At 39.8% G+C, this 26,818-nt stretch overlaps 1 protein-coding gene across 4 annotated transcripts in view; it reads right to left on the bottom strand.

The window, feature by feature from the left end:
• The window catches only part of PLCB1 (phospholipase C beta 1), a 682,758-nt gene that overhangs the window by 644,184 nt on the left and 11,756 nt on the right, over positions 1-26,818 (bottom strand). For all 4 annotated transcript variants that reach the window (XM_059133978.1, XM_059133980.1, XM_059133982.1 and 1 more), the window contains exon 2: positions 21,162-21,239. In XM_059133978.1, coding sequence (XP_058989961.1) covers positions 21,162-21,239 — 78 coding nt within the window. The remainder of the gene's footprint in view (positions 1-21,161; positions 21,240-26,818) is intronic.

Raw genomic sequence — 26,818 nt, 5'->3', positions numbered from 1 at the left:
TTAATAAATTATATTGTTAATAAATATTTTAAAGGTAAAACCTTATAGCAGCTTCAGATTTCATTCAGAGAAAAGCCAAAGACCTTAAAATGGCCCAGAAAACCCAACATAATTTGCCTTTGCCTTACAGTGACCTCTCTGATCTTATCTCCCATTATAGCCCAACCCCTCGCTTTACTTTGCTCCAGTCAAATGACTACTTTCCTGCTCATCAAACTCTTCCAGGAATTACACATCTTCACATTCATTCATTCATTTGCCTAGGCTATTCTTCCTCCCGATAGCCACATGGCTGGTCCCCCAGCTCCTTTAATCTCTGCTCAAAATACCAGCTTTTCAGCGATGTCTTCCCTGCCCTACATCATCACTGTCACCCTTTTACTTTTGCATTTAGGAGGTTGTGTGTTGTCTACCAGAATGCCTGATATCTAGTAGGTGCTCAGTAAAACTGCTGGATAAATGAATTAATAACAGGACACACGTTCATGTACAGTGACTCACCTGTCGCTTACTTGGGTTTGGAATGGTTCTGTTGTGGGAAAGATATCACCTGGAAAGAAAGTGCACTAGAACCTACAAAAGGCAACAGCAGGGGAAAGAGTTCCCAGCCAAGTGAACACTGGGAGGCAGTTTATTCCCATCCAAATGGCACTCTACAAAGATGAATTTCTGGAACACTAGAAGAATTAGTATAGCTTCTCCCTTTGAAGGACAAGTAATCATTCTCCAGAAAATCCTTGTACACAAATTACCTAAAGGAGACTACAATAAATAATAATAAAGGTAAATACATAGTGCTTTGAACATGATAAGCAATGGCTGAAACATATTCTGTTTATTCATGTACTCCTCACAAGAACCTTTCAAGGAAATCCAGTTTTTACTGTCCCTTTAGATACATGTAAACTGCAGTACAGAGAGGTTAAATCACTTGCTCACGGTCACACAGCACACAAGTTAAAGGGCTGGGACTCAAACCCATGCAGGTGGGCTTCAGAGTCTGTACTTTTTGCTACCATCTTACATTGTAAAAGAAACAACCTAAATTGGTTTGTCTACTACACAAGAGAAAGAAGGAGAAAAAAAAAAAAAAAGGTACATAACTCATGAGCAAATAAAATGATAAATATCGGGGCGCCTGGGTGGCTCAGTGGGTTGAGCCGCTGCCTTCGGCTCAGGTCATGATCTCAGGGTCCTGGGATCGAGTCCCGCATCGGGCTCTCTGCTCGGCAGGGAGCCTGCTTCCTCCTCTCTCTGCCTGCCTCTCTGCCTACTTGTGATCTCTCTCTGTCAAATAAATAAATAAAATCTTTAAAAAAAAAAAAAATGATAAATATCTGGGAAATTCATTCCAATTTTTTTTTTCCAAACTTGAATTGGAAGCTGACCTCTCATGCAAAAGTTATACTTGTACTCAATTAAATGCATACAATTCAGCATGAGAAGCCTGTACAGATTTTTTAAAGGTAGCACATTGTCCCCTCTTATTGATGAAATGTCGTACCTTATATCAATGAAAAATAAAATTATATCCATTAACAAGCCAATGCATTAGAATAAAATCATATCCATTAACAATAGAGGAAGGTAAATGCTATTTGCCGTGTCATTGTCAGGTTCTACGCTGTCATTATGAAAAGGCCAATTTAGCAAAAGTAACACTTGCTCTTTCCGGATGACTGTATAGTTGAAGCTATGGGAAACTGCCCTGTTTGACCGTTTTTGACCTACAATTATGGCAATTTCACATGGTTCAGCATAACACATCCAGGCCTCTTTTTTTTTTTCATTCTTGACGTAAGTCCTTTTTATTCATGGTTTTTATGTTTATATAAAGTCAGAGATTAAAGGTCACCTTGCTTCTATGTACCTAACATACCCTTTTAATATAATATTCCTTCTTTCAGGTCAGAAAGCAGAAACCAGAACAATGCCCACTGCATAGTCTATTTCCTACTGATGTATTGATTTGTTTTCCTAAGAAGTTTTAAGCAATTACACTTTTTTCCACCCGGTCTTGCAAGACTAAAGACTTAAATAGGATTTAAAATAAATCTGCAAATGGCATTACTTCCTATTCCAATTTTCCCACTTACATTTAATGAAACTGTGATTTACTCTAAAGTTATATTTTCATATGCTTCCCCCTTCTTACCTCTGTTTTTAAATAGAGTTTATCACCTGCTTCTGTAAATGCCCAGATGTAGCTACGTTTAGGCATTGAGATCTTCACTGGAAAAAAAAAAAAATGCCGTTTTTCCCCAAGGTCAGTAAGAGTTTCTATCTGTACTTAAGGAAGACAGAATCAATTATTAATTTGCGAGGGCCTCCCCACCAACTAGAGTTCTCAGATACACTGAGGACGAACATGTCGTAGGCATTCCAAAGGAATAGGTGCAGAGGTATTCTGGGAAATCTGGGTAGAACAAGCTGACACTAACTTGTAGAATGACTAAATCAGTGTCTCTCTAACGGATTGCTCAGGTCATCTTGATGGAGACCTTATTGCCATTGTTTGAAGAAAAGAAGACTTGCTGAAAGCTGCTGGACACATAAAGAAAAATTAGACACGATTCCTATTTTCAAAAAGTAGAGAATTTAACCTTGTTTTCTAGGGTCAGCCAGGCAGGCTGGTCCAATGAGATTGTCCAGAACCTTGGTTTGGGTGACCAACTGTTTTCTACCCCTCAGCCTTCTGCTCCTAAGATTCACAGACATAGGTCAGAGGTCTCACGTCCCTGATGAGTTCTGGCATCTAGATCTATACTCCAAAGCTCTTGGAAGTCCAGTGGATTTGCTAATTATTTGATAGCTCCCCAATCTATACTTACTCAGGAATGCATCTGCAACCTGAGAGCCTGGCATTCCTTGGGTACCCCAATTTCTCAATCAGATTGGACACAGAAAGATTTAAAACATGAACCAGAATTACTTGAATGCCTCTCATACTTCAACAATTCCCACCATATATGTGCATTCAAATTTACTCTATTAAAAGTCGCAGGCAGGCATGGAGCACCCACTGTCTATGCTGTAACCAGCGTGTCACATGTGTGATCTGATTTGATGCCCACCAGATTCTTGCAAAGTAGATGCATTGTTCCCAATTAGCAGAAGAAACAAAAGCTCAGCATGGTTACATGGCTTCTTCAGGGACACACATAGTGTCTGAGCCGGATTTCAGACCCAGGGAGTTGCAGTTCAGAGTCTATGATCTTACACAAGGTATCTCACAAGAGAACAATTATGGAGGCCACACACTAATTCTGAAAAGTAAGTAAAGAGATGGCAATGAACGTTTTAACCTCAATGACTCCCTACCCAATATACATTCACCAGATAATGGCCTGCCTTCCTTTTCACTGCATGCTCTGTTGGCTCAGTTGGATACAAATACGCTGACGCCTGCATCTTCCCAGAGCACACTCAGCTTAAAAAAAGATGAGCTCAGAGTAAGGACTGATCCTTTCCCATGCTTCATTGACAAAACCTACCGAACTCTCTCTCAGTCAAACTCATGTGCTTCTCATCCCAGAAAAATGCACGTTGTGGCCCAGGCTAGAAGAAGAGATCTGCGATGATTTCTACCTCTCTATTATGAAAATTACCCCTGATCATTTCCCTACAGTGAAGGATTCTGAAGTTTAATTTCCACTTTCCCAACGTTCTTACAGATTTTGAATTATTTCCATGTTCCCAACGTAGGACTACAAGGAAGGAAGGAAGGAAAGAAGGAAGGAAAGAAAGGAATATATCAGGCACAAAAAAATCACTTCAAAAACATTTAGGAAGAGAAAAATAATAACCACAAAAAGTGAGAGCATGATACCAGCAGACTCTAGCCTTAAAGATGAAGAGTTGCAATTGCCCCAACCCAACCTCATCCTCAACACCTGTGAAAACACTTTTTGGTCTTAAGAGCCATTGCTACAAGGGTGCTGCCCAAGTGCATCCTCAGTTGGAATATGGCTCTACTCTCCCCAACACCTCACAGGGATATTTTCCTCTTGGAACATCAGTGCAGAACCCCAAAGTCTAGGGTATATATAGAGAGAGACACGCATCTCAGTACTGTGTTACACAATTAACACAACTGCCTGGCTAAGACATTTAACATTGTCTTGATACTTCTGAAGGTGAGGAAGCCATTGGTCAGTTCCGTTCCATGGAGACATTTCACTATTACAGAAAGAACCTTCTAGACTTTGAGGAAACAATTCCTTTTCTGTATTTAATAGTATTCCCTTATGTGTACCCAGGCCTCTTTGTAATGTGACTTTGTAGACCTTGTTACTAAGAATTGGCATCTATCTCCCCACCCTATGAATGATTTGATTTGGCATCTAAATGTGGCAGCAGGGCCAATATGGCCATTATGACTCTAAGGCCTGGCAACTTCTATCCTCTCTCAGAACTTGGCCAACCCACCAAGCTGGACTAACCTGTGGGAAATGAGGGGCCACAAAGGCCAGATTCATGTCAGGCAGGCAACCCCAGCTGCAGCCTCACACGTGAGAGGGCAGTGCCATTCAGCCGAACCAACCAATCCCCCAGAGCCAGCCAATACAGGGGCCCAGCTGAACCAGAAAAATGATTTACCTGAGTCCACGCCAATCTATCAACCCATTCAGGAGTGATCTAAATACATAGTTGTTTTTTTAAGGCACTAAGTTTTAGAGTGGTTTGCTACACAGCAAAAGTTGGCTAATATATCTATTCTAGAAATACCGATAGCAGATAAGTAAGGGGAAAACATGATACAGGGAAAACACCTCTCCACACAACCCAAATTTGTTAGGAATAAGCAAATGTTACCTTTTTTTTTTTTTTGATAAAGTAGATTTATTTATGATACGTTCAACTCCACCACCATAGAACAATACAACTTGAAATAAATCACTAGTATTTTTAAAACTACTTTTTTTTTTAAATGATAATATGATGTAGTGGAATGAGTGTTGATTGGTAATAAGGAGACGTGCACTTTAACTCGGGCTCTTCTGGAAGCTGGGTGACTGTGGCAGGTCCCACTCCCCGACATTCCATTAGAGGAGAGAAAAATGAAGGGATTGGTTGAGAAAATATTTAAGACCTGGGCAATTCTAAAATGTAGGATTTTATGGCATTTTTTTTTTTGTTTGAGACATTAGCATATTTTTTTATCACTACATTTCTAGGAGGGGATAAAGAACACTTCATTCAACCCTCCAGCTTTGTCATGATCTTCAAGACCACGCCCAGGCCTGAGAATGGAGCATGGAAGAGGACAGACATGCCCCGCGGCGTGCTGGAGCTTTCTTGTAAGGTCACGAGAGCCAACTGTGTCCTTCTCTTCCCAAATCTATGTTCACTGGCGACGTGTTGGTAGCTTGGGAGTCAGATGCTGCGGGAATATTTTAAAACGTGGACATCAGCGAATGTTACAAATCCGTTTTTCCACCAGGACAGCCAGTTGTTAAACATTAACCAGGACAACCCTGGACTCTTCATTCACTGAGTCAACATCCTAAAAGGCAAGCTAGATATTACATAAGGAGGTCTGAAATATGTTGGTACAATCGAGAAGTATGGTGAAGCAGGGGAAAGGGTGATGCATAAAGAGATAATACCTACTCCAAGCAGAGGGAAAGTTCCGTGAAGACTTGAGGCAGAAAGGAATATGCTGTGTCTGAGGAAATGGAGGAAGGCCAGTGGGGTTATTGTGGCTGGAGTAAGGAAAGCAAGGAGCCGAGAGCTTGAAGGGAAGGTGGAGGAGGTGTTAAGAAAGACTTCAGAGGGGCACCTGGGTGGCTCAGTGGGTTAAGCCACTGCCTTCGGCTCAGGTCATGATCTCAGAGTCCTGGGATCGAGTCCCGCATCAGGCTCTCTGCTCAGCAGGGAGCCTGCTTCCCTCTCTCTCTCTGCCTGCCTGCTTCTCTGTCTACTTGTGGTCTCTCTCTGTCAAATAAATAAATAAAATCTTAAAAAAAAAAAAAAAGAAAGAAAGAAAGAAAGAAAGACTTCAGGGGTTCAGACCATGCAACCCTGTGAAGGGGGGGGTGCATTTCATAAGGCAGCAGGACCAGGTCAGGGGTGCAGGGAGGAAGAGAATGAAGCCAGTCCTAGAATGGGGTTTGGGGTATCTTGGGGACTGGGTGTTGGATCGTGCGGTAAAACGGGGCCACTGTGTGCGGGCGTAAATGAAGCTGTATGTGGGGATGACAGTCCAGTGAGTGGAGGACTGCGGAGTCAGAATCAGCAAAGGAAACTGAGTGGTCAGGGAGGTGGGGAAAATCCACGAGCAAAGAAGTCAAGAAAATGGGGCAATCAGAATCTAAAATCTAATAAAAGATCAAGCACAAAGGGAGCTAAAATGGCCACTGGCTTCACAATATGAAGGTCATGGGTGGCTTCAGAAAAAAGTCTGGAGGAGTGATAGGGACAGAATTCAGGCTGATATGGACTGAGGAGCCAGGGAGAGGTGAGGACAGAGAACAGCGGCAGAGAGTACGGTAAAGTCTTTAAAGATGTTCTCTGTGAATGAAAAGGAAAAAGAAGGGAAAGCAGTCAGTTAGGGTCAAGAGAGGGCATACAATTTTCTTTGAAGAGGGGAGAGGCCTGTCGTGTTTAATATTGATTGTCTAGACCTAGTGAAAGGGAAATACTGACAACACAAGAAAGAGAAGGGATAAATGTTAGTGTCAAATCATTGAGAAATCAGGGTCCAGGGCCAGGGAGGGAGGGATGGCCTGGGAGGGGAGGAGGGAAACAGAGGGAAAGACAGAGCTGAAGACCAAGCTCTCATCCCCATCTGGGGATGGAGGCATCATGGAGGTAGAGATGTCCTCCAGGGCAATCTCTCTCCTCCTGGAGATAAGAGGTCACATAAACTACCAGGAGGGAGGCAGCTAGAGACTGGAACAAGGAGAAGGTTCTAGTGAATGAGGAACAGCAGGACAGATCATTAGCTCTGGAGCCTGACAGACCTGGGATCCACCACTTAGTGGCATACAACCTTAGATGTGTGGCACCACATGTCTAAATCTTTCATTTGACCAACAATAATGGAGCAAGTATTATATACCAGCAGTGTACTAGAAAAATCAGATTAAAGTCCTTGAATTCAAAGACTCCATCTTCTAGTGGGCAAGTAAAATGAGTCAGACAAAATTAACACAGCATTCAAAGGGTTCACATGAAGGAAAACATAAGGAATTCTAGGAGCACAGAAGAAGGAGGTCCATTCTAGACTGGAAGTTTTAGAGACAGCCTTCCAAGAAAGAGCCATTCTAGCTAATGCCTCAGTTTCCCAAATGCAAAATGAGGAAAATCAATCGACTCATTAATAAGACAGTCACCATACGATATGTTGGCATGATGTCTACAACACAACAATTATCAATAAGTTCTACTTTCCTTCCCTCAAAATCCTCCCAGTACCAATGAGACTATTGGGCTAATCCACAGAGTTGTCACAAACTTCCATTTTCTGCACAAATTTTTAATTCTTCCCATGTTTCTCAAAACATAGTCTCCCCTAATGATGGCTAGAAGCCATTAAAATAATCCCTGATAGCAAAACCCCAACTTAGAAAAACATACAAGATAACTAACAATGTCCTACGTAGGGAATTGGAGACACAGGGGGTATAGAAAATTCACAAGTTCTTTCTCTCCTTTTTGTTCTCTTTCGTGTTTATGAGCCAGATGCAGTTGGATCCTAGATACATGAGTCCTTCCTTCCTTTAAAAAAAAAAAAAAATGAATGATCAATGTATCAGTTGACAGTGTTGACTGCAAAAAGACAATAAGCCGTCTTAAACTGGGCTTAGACAATGAAGGGCTTGATACACTCAGTGGCTGATCCGGCATCTCAGATGACATCAAAAGGATTTGGTTCTTCACTAGCTTGTCCCCTGCAGGGTCAGCTTACCCTTTAGGCTCTGAACGTGTTAACCAAACTACCCCAGTATCTTTATTCATGAGAATAAAATAACAAATTCAGGTTCATCCAATATCCTTGCAACACATGATCCAGCAAAAGAGAGAACAGTTCTTTTTCCATAAGTTCAAGGAAACCTCCCCTTACTTTGGATGGGTTCTGAATAGACCATTCTGGAGCCAGTCCCTGTGCAGTGACCTCCAATAGAACTTTCTGCAATGATGGAAACGTTCTCTAGCGGGCTTACAAATAGCCATTAAACACTCAAAATGTGGCTCAAGTCGGCTGAGAAACCGCTTTTTCATTTTATTCTAATTCATCAAAATTTAAATGTAAAAAGCACTATGTTTCTAGAGGCTCCTGTGTGGGACAGTACAGCTCTGCAGCGAGGGAAGGGTGGAGTACACTGATTGGCTAACCCCAGTGCCCACGCTGCCTTGAGCTGGGGGTGAAGTGAATCCCATTCATTCCACAAAGGGAAGTCATCCTGCCTGGTGTTCCGGAGCCCACCATTTTTATTTACCAGAGATTAATGGCCCAATTCAAGTGAGATCCTTTGCCGAGGAGTTGTATTTATAAATCTTACCTAGGACAATGCCACGTGAAAGTCACTTTCAAATAACAGCCTTTTAAAGCTGAGAGTGACGTGAAGGCTTGCACATTTCAGATCCATATTTCACAGAGAAGAAATGGGCTTAAAGCATCAGTTTCTTTCATTATGGCAGTTCTGAGCAGGGGCTGGGTATGCTGACCTTCAGCCATCTTTCCACTGTAGAATTCTGTCTTCACGCGACAGCACTCCAATAGGCCGACTGTGACAGAATTAACTTCATTCCACATGAAGCTTTGTAATCAATGGCTTATTGCAGCTTCTGAGAAAGAATGTGACCATAGAGGTCTTCTATTTCACACTCAAAAGACCCAAAGAGCCTAAGGGGTAATATAAACAAAGCAGTCTGGCCTGGTGGGGCCTGCGACTGAATGGATACCACGCACTGTGTCTAAAGCAGGCAATCACCACTCTGCTCCAGCCAAGTGTGGCCATGGGGGTGCATCAGCCAACGATGCCCGCCATGCCTTCAGATAAGAAATCCAGATTTGTATAGGAACTCTCCAGATGTTTCAATGTTGGCTTCTCGGGTTTATACTTTTAATGACTTATGCAAACCAAACAAGATCATGAATGGGTTTAACCTGCAGTTTTCACCCTGTGGTAGAGATTTATAAAGTCTGACCCGCTGAAAATTAAAGCCTTCAGAGTAGTTGCTGCTGGAGATGCCCATGTGTTCTGACACATGCCAAGCGACAGTTTCCAACCACAGGTACGTCTGAGGGCTTTCTTGAAGCCAGGGGCCCACTGTTCTGAAGCCCTCTTGGCCATCAAGAGGGTTTGGCAGAAATGTTAAGGTCTTAAGAGCCCAGAGGAGAGAGGCCTATAGTTACTGATAGGTGGAAATTGGTGGATAAATCCCACAGTTCCCCAGCACCTCAACTGGGATAATTCTAAGGTATGTTCTGCACTGTCTCCCAGAGTTCCTCAGTGGCATGGACCTTCCCACACCCAGAGTAGAAACTATCTGATAATTCACCCTTTATATTGCCTTACTTTGCCTGTCTCCCTCCTTTACCGCCCTGCCCCTTTTGGGGCGTCACCTTCCAGATAAACCACTTGAACCCGAATCCTTGCCTTTGGGTCAGCTGCTGGAAGAACTCAACCTACAAACACCAGAAACCTGAATTTGCTTTAGTATTTCACTTGTTTTTATTTTGTTTGGTTGTTTTTGTTTTTCTTTTTGTCTTTTCTCCCTATAATAATGAAATATGTCCAGGGCTAAAATATATGGAAGATTCACAACATAGTCCAAAGTGGCCTCCACTCTGGTATTCTGATAATTCAATATTCACAATACGGTGCTGAAACTGCCGCCCTCTTGCATAATGATGCCATGCTATAGGAACAAATGTTCATCTAAAAATAGAATCCATTATGTATACCAGCACAGTTGTTAGTTTCTTAGCATAGCAACTAGTTCTGCCCCATAAAACTTTTCATGGAGGCATTCACTTCAAACAGGTGCAGTTTGCCATGCCACAGTACAATTTCCAGACCACGGTGCCTAAGTAAGTGGGGAGTTTTGCACATGCCAAAGAAAAATCTCATGCAGAATCATTCTCATCACAATCCATGTTCCCTGTAGAAGATAGAATTGAAAGCCACAAATTCTACTGGGAGACACATGAAGGTTACCACTCTCAAACGCATTATGTAGAGGTGATTAAATCACACGCTTCCTGTCACACCTGCATATGATCTGGCTCTCTCTGGTTTCCCTGGTGGGGTTATGTGTCAATAGAGGAAGAGTCCTACAAATTAATAAGAAACGACAGGATGTTATAATTTAACAAGATGATATCTGCTTCTGTACCCATAATAGAAATTTAAGTTATAAAATGACAATAAGTACATAAAATCATTCTTACAACCAACTTTGCTTACTCGAGTGGAGTAGAGTGGAGTGGAATTTAATTGAATATAGAATTAAAACAGCAACTTGGTCCAATAGAGGGTCAAGAAAAACATGAACAAATGGGGTTTCAATGCTTAGGACATGGTAAGGATAAAACAAATAGCTCATACCTGGAACATTTGGAGAATGTAAAATAAAATGAATTTTAATCAACGGAATGTAAAAAAACATATTTTTTATTCAATCTTGGATACTGTGAATCTCTCTAAAAAATGCTAGTAATTTCCTGCCTTCCTAAGTACAGTATAGGGAATATTATTCAATCATAGACAAGTAATTCAAAATCTTGTAGGGCCTCTGGGTGCTCAAGCTGAGTATTACTTCTGATAGAAATTAGGCCACGGACAGGAAAGGTAGAGTGAGCACATCCTCTCAGGAAGTCTACGGACTTAATTTGTGATGTCAGCTTGCTTTCTGTCAGTGTTCACCTTGCTGCACATTAGAAGCAAATGAACAGCTTTCCCCGAGAAAGTCCAATGGCCTGACCAGACCCCGGAACAATGAAGTCAGCTTCTCTGTGGGGTACAGCCCAGGAATCAGCATTTTTGAAGCTCTCCCGGTGACCTCAATGTGCAGCTCAACTTGAGAATCACCTCAGACTGTTGGCCTCTTCTCACAAATGTAAACCTACTGAGGTTTCTCTTCAGACAAATCTCATAAGAAAAACTAACTTTACACATTAAACAGGTCCTTTAAAAAGCAAATGATTGGGTGCCTGGGTGGCTCAGTGGGTTAAGCCCTGCCTTTGATTCAGGTCATGATCTCAGGGTCCTGGGATCGAGTCCCGCATCAGGCTCTCTGCTCAGCAGGGAGCCTGATTCCCTCTCTCTCTCTGCCTGCTTCTCTGTCTACTTGTGATCTCTCTCTGTAAAATAAGTAAATAAAAAAATTTTTTTAATGTTAAAAAAAAAAAGCAAATGGTTAAGAGCCAGGACATACAACCAGACTACCTGGATTCTAATCCTGCCTCTCCTAGTAGCCAACCATATGACCAGGGGTCATTACTTGATCTCTGTGTACATGCCAATGTCTGTACCTGTATATGGGTATAATAATAGCACTATCGTCATAGGCTTTTGGAAAAGATTAAATGAGTGTGTCTGTGTACGCATATGTGTATTGGAACAGTGGCTTGTGGAAAATATCACAGACGTGTTTGCTATTATTGGTGACAACGGTAGCCATGATAAGAACGATAATTAAAAGGTACGTGCAAATTGGATTCATGCATATTAAAAAATGTATTTATTATATTTGAACACCAACTTACTAATAAAATGATTGCTCAAGGTTCATGTTTTTCCATTTTTAAATCAGTTGACCAAAACAAACGATGATAAGATAGGGAAAAAATGGAGGAGAAATAACTAATAATATTCTTATTTTAGTCTATTTTGACTGTGGTAAGTGCTTAAATGACTCAACTGTCCATCTAAATTTATTTTACCAGAAGGGGGAAGGGGGAAGACTTGTCTTGCTGATTCAGTACAGAAAAGGCTTAACAAGGACCCCATGGGTAAGATCAAACCACCTTGGATTGGCAAGAGAAGGAACCAGAGAACAATCAAAAACACTCACTCTACCTACAACGTCTGTAAATCAAACAAAAGAGCAAAACAAGTATCTGGAAATTCTATTCATAACAAAGGCAAACACATTTTCCACATAACAGGAAGTAAAATTAAGAACAATATACCAAATGTATTTCTTCCACACATTCCTCCAATCTAGTGCCTTAAACTAATGTTGGTATCAACAGGTACAAATATCCCATTATATATAGCCTCATTGCAGGGAAAGCACACAATTTAATTTTTCCTTGCAAGACTGGGAAGAACCAAATAACAGCAACTCATAAAACTGAGGCACAATTTTTAATTAAATTATATTAGGAGTAAATTCTTTTGAATTTAAAGCCAGGGCGTTTTGTATTTCTCAACTCTGACCACAGCGGCTTCGAACACGCATTGCCATGGTTATTGGCATGATGAAGTGCAGTGAAGGGGGACATGAAAATCGTATCAATGCACTTTTACTTTACAAACAACCCCCAACAAACCGCAAAGCCGCTGTTTCATAATCACCACCCTGGTTTCAAAAGACATTTGAAGAGGTGACATTTCAGTCAGAAATTGTGCTAAAAATCCACGAAACACAATCTCCAAGAAAAATTTGTGAGAGGTTCCATCATAATAACATTTCTTCTTGTGTTGTGTCTACATAACCCAAGCAATCATCACATTTGGTTATCGTATACTAGCTAGAGTTCACTGAGGAAAAAACTCTGGGGCTCCCGGCGGTGAGAAGAAGGTAGTGTTGAGAATAAGTGGAGCTTAATCTAGAAGTGGGTTTGATGAGGAGAGGTTCATTCCTCAGCAATCAAACAAACCAATGACTATCTCAATTACACTTGAAAACACTACAGCTCTACTCTCTGAGGATCTGACCAGCATAGAAGCAGAAGGGCTGCCTGATGTCAGAATAGCTGGGACAATCCTAAAATGATTTATCTTAGGAAAAATGACACAACCATGGTGGAGTCCAATTCTTCTTGTGAATAATACCTTTTCCTCTTATCCAAGGGTTTTAAATCATCTTAAAGTTTATTCCATAAGATGCTTCAGATTCCCGAGGGTCCAAGAAACTTTCACCTATGATGGAGTATTTATTAATTAGTTATCCTCAGAGGAAAATCCTTCTAAACAATAAATCCCTTCTTTTGCCTTCCATGGCTCTGTTCCCAAAACATTATGAAATATATAAATAAACATCTTGTGTGCCCAAACAGACCTAAGTTTCAATGCTTTAGATCAAAAGACCACAGCTCTGTCTAAACAGAACACGAGTCACTATTACCTTGAAGGAGAAAGAAAAAACAAAACAGATATATTTAAAAATACACATAAACAGATGATCACCTGGCCTTCAAAACAGCACATTTGTGGTCTCTAATAATTACTTAGAGACACTAATTATTTAGTCAGAAACTAGGGTTTATTATATGCCAATAATAAAAAGCTACCACACATAACCTTGAGGGTGTTATGCCAAGTGATATAAGCTATGGAAAGACAAACACTGCATGGTATCACTTACACGTGGTTATCTTAAAAAATTAATAAATAAATAAGTCAAACTCTGAACTCACAGAAACACTACAAAAGTGGATGCTAGGGCCTGGGGTGGGGGTGGGGTAGAGGAAATAAGGAGAGGCTGATGAAAGAGCTACCTTTCAGCTAGAAGATTAATAAGGTCTGAGGATCTAATGTAAAACATGGTAACTACAGTTGAAAACACTGTCATGTATAATTGAAATTTCCTGAAAGTAGAACTTAAATGTTTTCACACAAACAAAAAAATAAATCCGTGAGGTGATGGATGTGTTAATTAATTCCACAAGGACTCTTTCGCAATGTATATGTATATTAAATCTCCACGATGTATGCTTTAAATATCCTACAATTTTATTTGTCAGTAAATTATTAACTAATCAATATACCCCCATAAAGCTGAAATTTTTAAAACTAAAATTAAATTTTAAAAATTGAATTAAAAAAAAACAACCCACAGAGGATTGAAAGTTTACAAAGTGCCAGGCATTGTGTTACTCCCTTCATATAATACACTTAACAACAACCTTAAAAAGTAATACCCCATCTTACAGATGAACAAATCCCAGGCTTAGATTGTAAAGAAATTTCAGCCAAGGTCATTCATTTCATAAGGTTGAGCAAAAGCTCAAACCCAGATCTGTCTAACTCCAGAGCTGGTTTTCTTAACCAGCTTGCAGGCTCCCAAATTATGGCTGTTTTAAGAAAACTGCTTGGCTTAAAACAAAAGTATTCATCTAATAGATTCCAGTGCCTCTTACTAAGAAATCCTCTTAATGCCCTTAATTAGGGGGCATCTATATTAAGACATCAAGCATTAAGCATCTATATTAAGCAGTTCCTAGAGACGGATTCTAGTAAAATTAGCTTATTTTAGAGGTGGTTCCAGGACACATCAGGAGTGAGGAACTGAGAAAGGAAAAGAAGGAAGGACATAACGGTGTGTTTGCGTGCCAGTCACCCCTGTGGATAAATGGGATTAATCCCACCAAAGAATGCTGGGAAGAAAAACATAAAGCTTGCACCTTTGAGTTATCCCACCCAAGAAGTGAGAGAACAGAGATATTTACCTATCAAACTCCTTGGGTTAGAGTGGGTGTTAATTCCCAGGGTCTTCCAGGGTGCCAAAGTGAGCTCTAGGAACCAGAAACAGCGAAAGAATGCAAGTGCTGGCCACTAGGAGTCAACCTGGGCCATATGGAGTAGTAAGGACTTGGGTACAGACTTCATTCTGCATCGAACTATCAGTTTCTTCAATAATGGTGAAGCCCGGGCACCTGGGTGGCTCAGTGGGTTAAGCCGCTGCCTTCGGCTCAGGTCATGATCTCAGGGTCCTGGGATCGAGTCCTGCATCAGGCTCCCTGCTCAGCAGGGAGCCTGCTTCCCTCTCTCTCTCTCTGCCTGCCTCTCTGCCTACTTGTGATCTCTGTCAAATAAATAAAAATAAAAAAATTTTAAAAATCTTAAAAAATAAATACATAAATAAATAAATAATGGTGAAGGCATTCGGAGAAAGTGAAGGAAAAGATTCAGTCACTAGATGATGCTGGTTAGTTAGTAATGACTGGTATACTGCTCCAGGCCAAAGAATGATCCCAGCCCTCAGAACGCAATCTTCACATGCATTTTGCTGTTTTCTGAGGTAATTTCAGTTATTGTTTCAGACTCTGGGGAAAGTTACGGAATAAAAATGAACAGAGTTCATCTTTTTTAAGTTTATAACCACATTATTGTACTCAATAGACTCATATCCCACTTACCATACACAAGAAAGGTCAAAATTGTCTGGAATATACCAGTGTGCCCCAAAGAAGAACCACCATTGCTAAATGATGGTTATTGTACTATGTGGTGCCTGGCAGTTCTTTATGAAGGCCAGACTAAGTTTTTAATAGGATATTCCTAGAGTTTCTTGTGGAGATCTATGATTCATCATTTAGAATATCTGTGAACCCTGGACACTCATGCTGAAAAAAAACATCATTGAGGCTTATGTAAATATTTAATTTTTAAACTTTCTTTTGAACTCCTTATGGAAATTTAAAATTACCATAAGAGAAGACAGTCTATACTTGTCATTAATAGAAACTTAATCATTGCTCTGTACAAGGATCCAAATGGTGTCTCATGCAAATCACAGACCAGAAGAAAACGGCAGATGAGGCAGATGGTAGAGTCCATTCTTCCTGTCCTAAGTCCCTCAAAATGACTCAATATGCAGGTACAAATTTATGTCTACGAACTAGGGTTATGGGTAAACAGAAAGGGAGTTGTACTTATTACATCAGAAAGTATGAAAAGCATTAGATAAAAAGGGAAAAAATGAAGTGGGAAATGACATCCCTGAAGATCATAGGCATTAAAACATAGGAGCAGATCTATGGGCTGAAGTGGTGGTGAAGGGGTCAGTACCTGGAACACAATAGGGCCATCAACTCAGATCAACCCCGACACCTCAGCTCCCACCTCCCACCTCCCACCTCCCACCTCCTGAACTACAAGAAAACCACAGGAGAAAGAGTGTGGTTCCAACCAGAAGGGACAGGGAACCACCAACACATAGGGCTACTCACTTAAAAAGAAATTAAATTTAGAGCCCCACCTCACATTAGTCCTCAAAACCCATTACATGATAGCTATGGTCCAGATGCTTGTGTCCTCCCCAGCCCCTGACCCAAATTCATACGCTGAAACCCTAATGCCCAAAGATGGGATTAGAAGGTGGGGTCTTTAGGCGGTGCTTAGGTCTTGAGAGCAGGGTCCTCAAGGATGCAATTAGTGCTTTTAAAAAGAGGCTCCAGAGATCTCTCCAGTCCCTTCCATGTGAAGATACAAGGAGAAGTCTGCAACTTGGAAGAGAGCCCTGACCTTGGACTCCAGCCTCCAGAACTGTAGAAATAAATTCCTGTCCTGAATAAGCTACCCGGTCTGTGGTATCTTGTGATAGCAGCTTGAACAGAATAAGATTAGAAACTTAAATTAATAATAATGATGGCCATAAGGATGAGGAATAAGACAGTCCTTAAGGAAAGCAAAAACAAAAAACAAACAAACAAACGAAAATGTGAATATGTCAAAATTGAAAATGGCAAGTCATCTTTTGCCATGCCTAAGTTAAAAATTGAGAAATTCAAAGACAAACCACAAACAGGAAGAAAGTATTTGCAACATCTATAACAGCTAAAGGATTAACATCTAGAATACATAGAAAACTCTCAATATAAGGCAAGGGATACAAGATTTATGTAACAGGAAACAGGAACAGTCCATAAATGCATAAAAATACGCACAGCTTACCAGCAAGTTAGACACTGGCAAATTAAAACAAAGAGATACAACCGTTGCATCAGATTGGCAAAAATAAAATGTTTCTTAATAGTGTTGGTGGGGCCTGAGGAAACAGTTCCTGTCGCACAAGACTAGCAGGGTTATAAAGTGATGCAACTATTCACTAAAATTTAGGATATGTATAGCCTTCAATCAGCAATTGTAGTTTCGAGAAGTTACTTCAGGGAACCCCTGACCCAAATACCCAGAGTGGGAGACACGGGCTAACTATTTCTGTATACTGCAGGATTGTTTTCTATAGCCCCAAACTAGAAACAAAGGCCAAACAGTCCGTCAATGAGAGATTATCAGTAAATAAAATTTAGTAATACAGTCGATGGGATATGGATTTAAAACTATGAGGTAAATATGCAGGTACTTACATGAAAAGTTCTCTAAGACACATTATAAAGTAAAACACAGGTTCATGGAACAGTAAAAATAATATGATGGTATTTAGGGTACAAACAATCATAAACATTTCCATAGTTACTCATGTAAAATTCCTTCAGAGGATATCTGGAAAGGTATCACGAAGCTGATAGTGGCGGTTGACTTCTAGTCAGAAGACTAAGACTGGGGTCAGAGATGGAAAGGGCATAAGGACATTTATACTGCTTCACTCTCTTAACACAAAGATCGTATTTGTGTATTATTCATAAAGTTAAAGATAATTAAAATCTGTAATTTAAAAAAAAGTATCAGGAGTCCTTCACTTAGAAATGTCTATTCTTCCTCCTATTTCTTTTCAATTTAATGTAATTATGTGCTCCCCTTCCATCTCCCCCCAGGCTCCTCTTCTAAAGATACAAGGAGGAGCCCACTGAGCTGCACTGGAAGTCTTGGATCCCAACTAGTAGTAGCTAGTTTTATTTTTACACCAATCTTGGCACAGAAGCAGGAAATCAAGTTGCAAGGCAAAGGTCTACTTTGTTTCATCTTCTGGGAGGATAGGTTTGTAATAGCTCTTTAACATTGACTTCTTTTTTTCTTTTTGGCTTCTCCTCCAAACTTGTGAGGCAGATTCCTCTAGTACATAAATGATTTTTGTGGCTAACACTTCCTGTGTTTGTTCCCGGTCCCAGTATGGGACCAACAAAAAGGCATAGCCTCATGTTGGCAACCTCTTAAATACTCTGGCTGTGCAGGCGCCCCTTCCCACCCACAATCACAAAAAAAGCTCATCCTCTTCCCATACTATACACTGACATAAGAAAAACCCCCGTGCTCAAAACAGTCCTATTCGGAAACTTCTTGTTGCTACTTATAGTCACTAAGATGTACAGAGCCAACAGTAAAGAAGAAAGTGATTAAAATAAGTTCAGAGCTGGTACAAAGTATGAACATTTATCCCTTAAGATCATGTTCATATGTATCTGCTTCCACCAGCCCCAAATAGTCTTTCAATGTTTCACCAAAGCACATGTTTGCTACCTAAAAATTACTTTCTACTATTTCCAGGTTTTAATTCCTAAATCTATCTCCTTTGCTCCCTGTCTTCTTTGCCACCTATCATTTCTGTGATGAAAAAATCGAAGCGGGAGTTAGAGGAAGGGAGCATGTCACCGTCCATAAAGGGTGAAATGGGGGACTATAGCATCACCTATACGATGGTGTGAGGCATCATGGAGTATCATATAGCCTCTACAGGAGAGAAGACATGGCTGAGACATTGTGTAAAATGTGAACATTTTCCTCCACAGCTATACAAAGAAAGATCTCATTACAAGAGCTTCTTTACTAAGAGCTTCTTAAAGCCACTCAGCTCACCTCTGAGCAGACCAGGTGTTGCTCGGGCACAGGTTTCACGGCAAAGGAAAAACAAGGTGGGGAGAAGCCCAAAAGTGGCTGAGAAGCCCCTTATCGTAAATACCAACGCAAGCTTCCAAATCCACAGAAAACACAGTGCATAAAGTCGATGAATAAGCTTTAAAGTTTATTGTTTTCCCTCTGAGACACGGTCTCTATAATACATGGGAAAGATTCACATCACTAAGAGTCATTGCTAGAAAAAAATATTTTAAAGAAAATGGGCCTCTAAGTAACACACGGCCAGGTATCATCCGATGATCTTATGCAAAAACATGGACTAAAAGCTTGGCTTGCCATCCTCATTGAGAGCATCATCTTCTAATATATCACTTATACCCGTCCATCTCCTAGAAGTGGATGTATCACTCTTTCTTGCTCCAAGACCAGGCTTAAAGCCAGAAGAAAATAACAAACTTAGAAGCATGAAAAGTTTAATTTTTTTTTCTTAAATCCTCTCATCTTTTGTATACTGATATATGATCATTGACTAGAAAATAAACCTCCTAACTCTGATATATGACTGAGGGATAACTTAGGTATTTAAAAAGTGAGAAATGAAATTTACCATCTCTTGGCAGAACTGTAAGATTAATATCCATGAGAGGGAAAGTAATAAAGAGATAAAAGGAATTGCTGCCACATTATTTGTTTCAATTGGTCATAAACAGCATCACAACCAAGAGAAAATGGTTGTTGCAAAAAATTGAAAGAAATTTTCCTACACCTGAAAATAGGCCTAAGTCAAATTCCTGGGTTCACAGAACAATAGAGATGCATCAAAGAACCTTCTGTCCTAAACCCTTTTTCTTTCTTAAGCAAAGAAATATTTATGATTAGCCTTAGAAGAGAGCTTAACTGAGTTGCCATGAATTATTAAAAAACCCCAAAATACCTTCTCTTGCTTTTATAGAAGCTTGATTTACAAGCTGAAAAATCAAACTGACAGTTTAGTCTCTTGTACAAATACCCAACCTCTAAAAATGCCCTAAGCATTATAAATATATCTTTCATGAATATAGCTTCAACAGTTCTAAAAATAGCCTTTAGGAGGGGGGGAAACAACTCTTTCAAGCCATTGTTTTATACATAACAGCAGGAAACCAAACAGAATGTCAAAGCCAAAGTGATTAACACACCCAGTAATAAACATGAACATTAAGTAGGAAATCTTACTCAAATACATTTTTTTTTTTTACATTAGCTTGGAGTCTACGGTGTAGCCCTGCCTGCATCTATGGCCAGAGATGATTCCAGCGTACCCATATTTAGAAATTAACTTCAAGGCTAAAAGGCTAAAATTCACCTTTTGGATGAGTGTAAACAGGCATGTCCAGGACTGGCTCAGGGAGCCAGACAGCACTGTCCACTACCCTGGGGGTTTCCCCCAGGCTCCACCTTGACCCCAAACATGTCATTGCAAAAGGTTAGTTCCATACCACTACTCACAGGTTAAGTCGAGGTTGTCCTCAAGGCAGAAGGGAAGACTGACAAATTCCAATAACTTTGGCTATAGAGACCTAACTCAGGGATGTGAAAAGACTAACAGTCCTTCACAAGGTGATACCAGGTATTTTATTGGTTTCCATATGTATTTAGCACAATCAATAAAACTTACCCATATCTCCAAATAATAGAATTTATAAGGTCAAAAATATTCTGCGTTCTATAGCCTCATGGGTTCAGGTACAGAACCATGGCATTCATTTTCTCTTGAATAACTACTTTCTATGAATTTTTTTTCTGCCTATTAAATTCCAAATAAATCTTGAAATTTGCAGACGTTCTACTTTTTAAGAATTCAAGATGGAATCATCTCATTTGGTTTCATAGTAAATGAGATCCTAAATTCATCTCAATTGGTTTCATAGTTAATGAGATCCTAAATTCATGATGTGGTAGACAGGAAGCTCAAATGAAAGAAACAAATCCTGAAAAACTGAAGGTATGAGCTAAAAGGATCATATTCTTAAATTTTCTAATGTGAACAAATGATCATGACCCAATTCCTCCCGAGGCTGGAAGAACTCTTTAATAAGCAGCCAAGGGGAGAAGGAGGAGAAAAGGAAAGCCAAATTCATAGTCATTTGGATCAAAAGTAATTTTCTTATCGTTTTTCTTTATTCTTGATGAACCAAACTGGAGGGGGGACTTAAGTCCCTAATGCTGGCTAATTTTCTTCTACAACAAAATGTCATTCACATGTCCATGTTCTTGTCCTGAAAAAATACCAATTGATCTAGGATTTAGCATATCTAATACTTCGGACTAGTCCTTGGAAAATCCTAAGACATGTCCACCTTAGGGATTCTAAGTAGAATCTTAAAGTAAATTACAAAGTGTCAACCATGAAATGGATATACTTAAGGTGACTTGTAGGTACAAGGATATACTTGTAGGTAACTTAAACACTTGGCAATCAGCAACCAATTGGAAAATGTAAGGAAGACATATCTCATTTTTTACCTTGTTTTGATCGGTCCAGTAAAAGAAAAATCCCTGAGGGTCAGTCCTCAAAATAATTGGAGTGACAATAGCAGAGTCCTAGAAATTAAGAAAAAAACATGAATATTAACATTTATCACTGTAGAAAGTCCTATCCAGGCGCTGTTTAACAAGTAGTAATTGTTAAGGGTTTCTCCAAGGTTGCCAAGGATTAGTAAAAGTTTCAAAAAAATAGACAAGGAATCCTAACTTCACAGCATTATTAATTATGTAACTAAGCTTCTTTACTAGTAATTAGAATATCTGTGCATTACTTGTAAAGAAAAAGCCCAGCGATGCATATATTTATTATGACAAATTGACATGTTTTCAATTAAAAAGCGATATCTACTTTTCCAAATATTTTTAAGATTAAACACCATTACCTATTTTATATATGTAAAATTAATTAAAACCCGTGCTTGAAGGTAACATTTTAAATTACATTTGTGCTATAAAATGATCTTTAATTGTACTAAGGAGAGTAAACATACTCTGGGCATTGCTGTTTCCAAGGTAACAGTAAATAAGCCCATGGTCTACATTTTCCCAAAGATATACACTAAATTGTTGCAAATTTAAATTTCATAAGATAAAATAAAACATCACAAGCAAATAGTCTTTGGAGTTTAAAGCATGCACATTATAAAGCAAAACAGCATGCACTGTAATTATAATATTAAACATTTCTAAAATATGTGTTCTTTTCTTTTGGCAATTTTCAGAAAGGCATACCATCTGCACAAGAAAACACATGTCACTGGATATGGATTTTTATTCTGAAATACTTGGGCTTTTGCAGGAATTACACTTTTAAAAGGGATGTAAATCACCAGTTAATTTCAGGTTTTTCATACACATATAGGATATGGCACATTCTCTACCTGATCAAAAAGACTTATAATGAAAATTAGAACTTGCAGAAATAATTGTGGGAACAGAGGATTGTTTTCCCAATGGGAGGAACATAGCAATGGTTTTAGTCTACATGGTGAGTCTTATCATAAAGCTAGGTTCTGATGGGGATGACTGTCCCCAATGAGTGGGCTGAGTTTACACAACTACAACTGAAAACAAAAAACAAAAAACAAAATAATAATATCTACCTCAGAGGGTCTCCGTGAGAACTAAAGAGGATAATTTGGGTAAAGTACTTGGATGAAACGCTTGGCTCATAAAATTATTTATTAGTGGATTATGCTTAAAACTATTAAAATAGTAAATGAAAATTTATCATGGCCTTTTTTTATTATCATGGTTCATACCATACAGAACTCAGCATTTGTAAGGATAAAGTTCAGTGGCATTAGGTATATTCACACTGCTGTGCAGCCATTGCCACATCCATTTCCAGAACTTTTTCATCTTCCCAACTGGAATCCCACACTCATTAAACACAAACTCCCCATTCCCTCCTCTGGCAATGTCCTCGCAATCTCCACCTACTTCCTGTCTCTATGAATTTGACTCATCTAGGTACCTCATACAAGTAGAATCATACAATATTTATTCTTTTGTGACTGGTTGATTTTGTGACTGGCATCATGTGTTCAAGGGGTCATCCGTGTTGTAGCTAGCAGGTGTCAGAATTTCCTTCCTTCGTAAGGCTGAATAATATTCTATTGTATGCACATATCTACCCATCTGTCAATGGACATTTGGGTAGTTTCCACCCTTTGGCTGTTGCGAAGAATGCTGCTATGAACACAGCTTCACAAATATCTGAATCCCTGTCTTCAGCTGTTTTATACCCAGCAATGAAATAGCCAGATCATTGGATAGTCCTGTTTTAAGTTTTTGAGGCACTGCCATCCTGTTTTATCCTGATATACTTAAGATGTATTCTTAATGTGCAGTTTGCAAACTCTCTTTTACAAGGATTGTGTTGTTGCTTGGAAATTCAGCTGGAATTTTAAGATTTCAAAATCACTTCTAAATGTTAAAAAAAAAAGGCATTTGAAAACAAATTTAATATGATAATGAAAGAACAATTTTTAAAATAGTTTAAGTTGCTTCTATGAGATTATGGACATAAAAGGTAACAGCAATATTTGCAATAAATCACAGCAGTATTTTCAGGTCTGCTTTATCACCTCTCATCCTCTAGAGTCGGGCAAAATGAAACTTTGAGACAAGCCGCACACAGCCCTCATCCCCACTTCCGGTGAATCTGGAATTAACCTATAGTTTTTAACGTATTGTTCCAGGTCAGTTCCTTTTCTTATCAGAGTGTCTCACAAGAGCATCTGACAAGATTCTAATCTGGCTCTTGGTGACAATTCACTGCAAGGATCCCAGACAATGAAATATTTAAACTCAACAAGGTAAACCTACTCAAATTTATATTTTAGAACACTGTACTAGTCTGCCTCACTTGCTTCTGATACTGCTATTTCTATCTTTTTCCTTCTCCTCCTTCAAGATTAGAGCTCCTTTGTTCAATATTTTCTTGACCCCACTCTTCCAGCCATGGTCCTTCTGCTAAATGATCATTTATATCAGCTACCTGTCTGCTTCCTCCATAATCACCTCTAACATTCCAAGATCAGCTGGAACCTGGCAGTCTTGCCATCCAAGGCAGGACTTGACCCAGAAATACATGAATATCCATTTTCAATTCCACCTGCTTTTTTCCCACCTCCCACATAGCTGCAAGTGTCTATATTCTCTCCGTACCAAAGTAGCCACTCAACCCAGATCACAAGTATTCTTAATTGTCAGAACATATGCTCCAGTTTGAAGTTTGAAATATATGGTCATCCTTCATTTCCAAGGCAACTGCAAAGAGACTATAACTCTTGCCGCATTTTACTGCAGAAAAATGGAGACAACTCTCCAAAGGTCTATTTTTTTTTTTTATTTCTCTCCATCAGTACCCATAAGACATGGATTCCATTTAAGACAGTGGTTTTCAAATTTCCGGGTGCATCAGATTTACTAAAAGGATTTGCTAAAACAGATTCCTGGGCCCCTTCCCCATCATTTCTCATTCAGTAGATTACAGGTAGAGCCTGAAAACGTGCATTTCTTTCTTTCTTTCCTTCCCCCCCCCCACTATTTTATTTATTTATTTATTTATTTATTTTTCAGAGAGAGAGAGAGAGAGAGAGAGAGAACAGGCTTAGAGAACAGCAGGAAAAGCAGATTCCTGCTGAGCAAGGAGGCCCCTGCAGGACTCGATCCCAGGAGCCCTGGATCATGACCTAAGCTGAAGGCAGAGGCTTAAATGACTGAACCAGGCAGGCATTCCAAAAACATGCATTTCTAGTAAGCCCTCAGTGCTGCTGCCATCGGTGCTGCTGGTCCAGGGACCACACACTTTGAGATCAACTCAGACAGGCATACAATGGGCAAAGCTTTGGGTCAGGAACACAGTGATATGAAGTCCCAAGGAGAACCGATGAGCTCAGAATGCAGACAAAACTGTGCCGCTAAGAATCCAGTTTTAACTTGCTTATTGCAGGTTATAAGGTTTTGTTTTGGTTTTTTCCCAATAAACATCTGCCTTGAAAAGAGAACACCAGTAAACATACCTGTCTTATGTAATAGTGGGTAATGCACAGTAAATTTCCATTTACTTCTCTTTATTTGATAGAAACTATTTTACTCGCATCCCTAGCTCATCAACAGATCCACAGTGAGACTAATATAATAATATAAGAACTTGCTGCTTTGCAACTTGTTTTTTTTTCATTATTGCCCCACTAAGAAGCCCTTTTAGACATCTGTTTTTCTACCTTAATGAAATTTTAATATCACAGATGCTCTTATCTATTTATGTGTCGTATGTATGTCTTTATACAAAATTAAAAAAGATATTTTTTTGTCCCTAAAGACCATTTTTCAGTTATTTTGGAGGTGATTTGGCACCAGTTGAGAATCCATACTCTGTGTTTGCATGTCCATGATGGACTCTGTTCTACCTGTTTCTTTTTACCTTTTTTAATACGGCTCCTAGAAAATGTTAAATTTCCTAAGTGGCTTACAGTGTATTTCTATTGGGTAACGCAGCTCTAAAACTTTTGGAGAAACCAGGTTTCTCATTCGTAGGGAAATGTTTTTTACAAAACAAACTTGGTCAAATAATCCCATCTAGCCAGTTCCAGGTTTTTTCCATTTACGCAGTTATCATCCAGTTTTAACATCTAAGTAGCACAAAGCAAATCTGGTTGCTTCTCTAAGCGTCAATTCTTCAAATATCTGAATAGAGCCAGTACGCTGCCATCCCTTGAGCCAAATACTCTGCCAGGTAGAGGTATGCGGTGGGCTGAATTGTGCCCCCCACAAAAAATTTATATGTTGAAATCCTAACCCCAGTTCCTCAAAATAAATGTCACCATCTTCAGAGTCTGTACACAGGTGATTACATTAAAAGGAGGTCACAAGGGTGGGCCCAAATCCAATGAGGCTGGCGTCCTTACAGAAGAGGAAATTTGGACACAGAAACAGAAGACAAAGTGGCAACACAGGGAAAAGTCGGCCAACCCCCAGTCTAGTCCATTGGCCTGAACAGATGCTTCCCTCAGGGCCCAAAAGGAAGGAACCAGCTCTGCCACACCTTGATCTCAGATTTCTAGCCTCCAAAACTGTGAGAAAATCAATTTCTGTTGTTTAAACCCCCCAGTCTGTGGAACTTTGTAACGGCAGCTCTAGCAAAATCATGCAGAGAAATCCCCCTAAACTTCACCCACAGACCCTGAGTCCCATTATCAGAAACTACGGGCCCTCGTTGACCACAATCCCAACTCCACAGTGATTCTATGTTTTTATGCTGTTACAAGAGAACACATATGAATAAAAACATGCACTTCTAAAATTAATCACTATTATAGAGTCAACAAGGAAAGATAACAATGTTCCAGAGGAACTGCCCAAGACCTGCGTCAGGGAAAAGGAGAGCCAAAGATGGCAAATACATACACTGCGGGAAAAACAGCAGTGTAGAGGGTGGAAAAGAATTCTAAGGGTCACACAGAAAAGCAGATGTGTTCGCATCAAACAAGGGCAATGCAGCCCTAACTATGCCCACAAAAAATAAAAATAAAACAGTAAAGGATGCTATGGTATTGGCTTAGGGCCAGTAATGTCAGACTTCTACATACATCAGCATTGATGGGAATTTCCTTCCACAGGTCTATCCAGTCTGAAATATCCCCCCCAAACAAAGAAAAGCAGAGGAGGTCTGGACCAGGTCCAGAAGAGAAGATGCAAAAAAGTGGCAAGAAGCCCCATTTCAATATTTGCATTTTATCGGCAGGTATAAAAATCTCTCTTAACACAATACAGTGTTCCAAAAAAGTTGGCAACATATTTCCTCAGATACCACACAGGTTACTTCAGACGTTGTAGTCCAGATTCAAATAAGAGCCCAGATTCCCAGTCCTCCAAGGTGCTGTGGTCTAGGGGGGCATCAGCTGAGGAAAGGGACCATTTTAGTAAGATAGAGCTCTCACGGATAGAAAGGGGCATCTCACTGTGGTTTGAGTTTGCATTTCCCTATTGATGAAGTCCCAGAACCTAAGTCAGGTTCGGTGGGGTGAGGAGGTTCGGAGCCGACGACTAAAGAAAGAATTCTTAAGACGTCGTTGGTGCAAAAGGTGATTTATTGGAGCGCGGAGACAGGGCCCACGGGCAGGCGG

The sequence above is a fragment of the Mustela lutreola genome, chromosome 9, assembly GCF_030435805.1.
Source record: "Mustela lutreola isolate mMusLut2 chromosome 9, mMusLut2.pri, whole genome shotgun sequence".
NCBI classification, from domain to species: domain Eukaryota; kingdom Metazoa; phylum Chordata; class Mammalia; order Carnivora; family Mustelidae; genus Mustela; species Mustela lutreola.
Note: the sequence above shows the minus strand (reverse complement) of the source record. Positions and strands in the feature narration are given on the sequence as shown.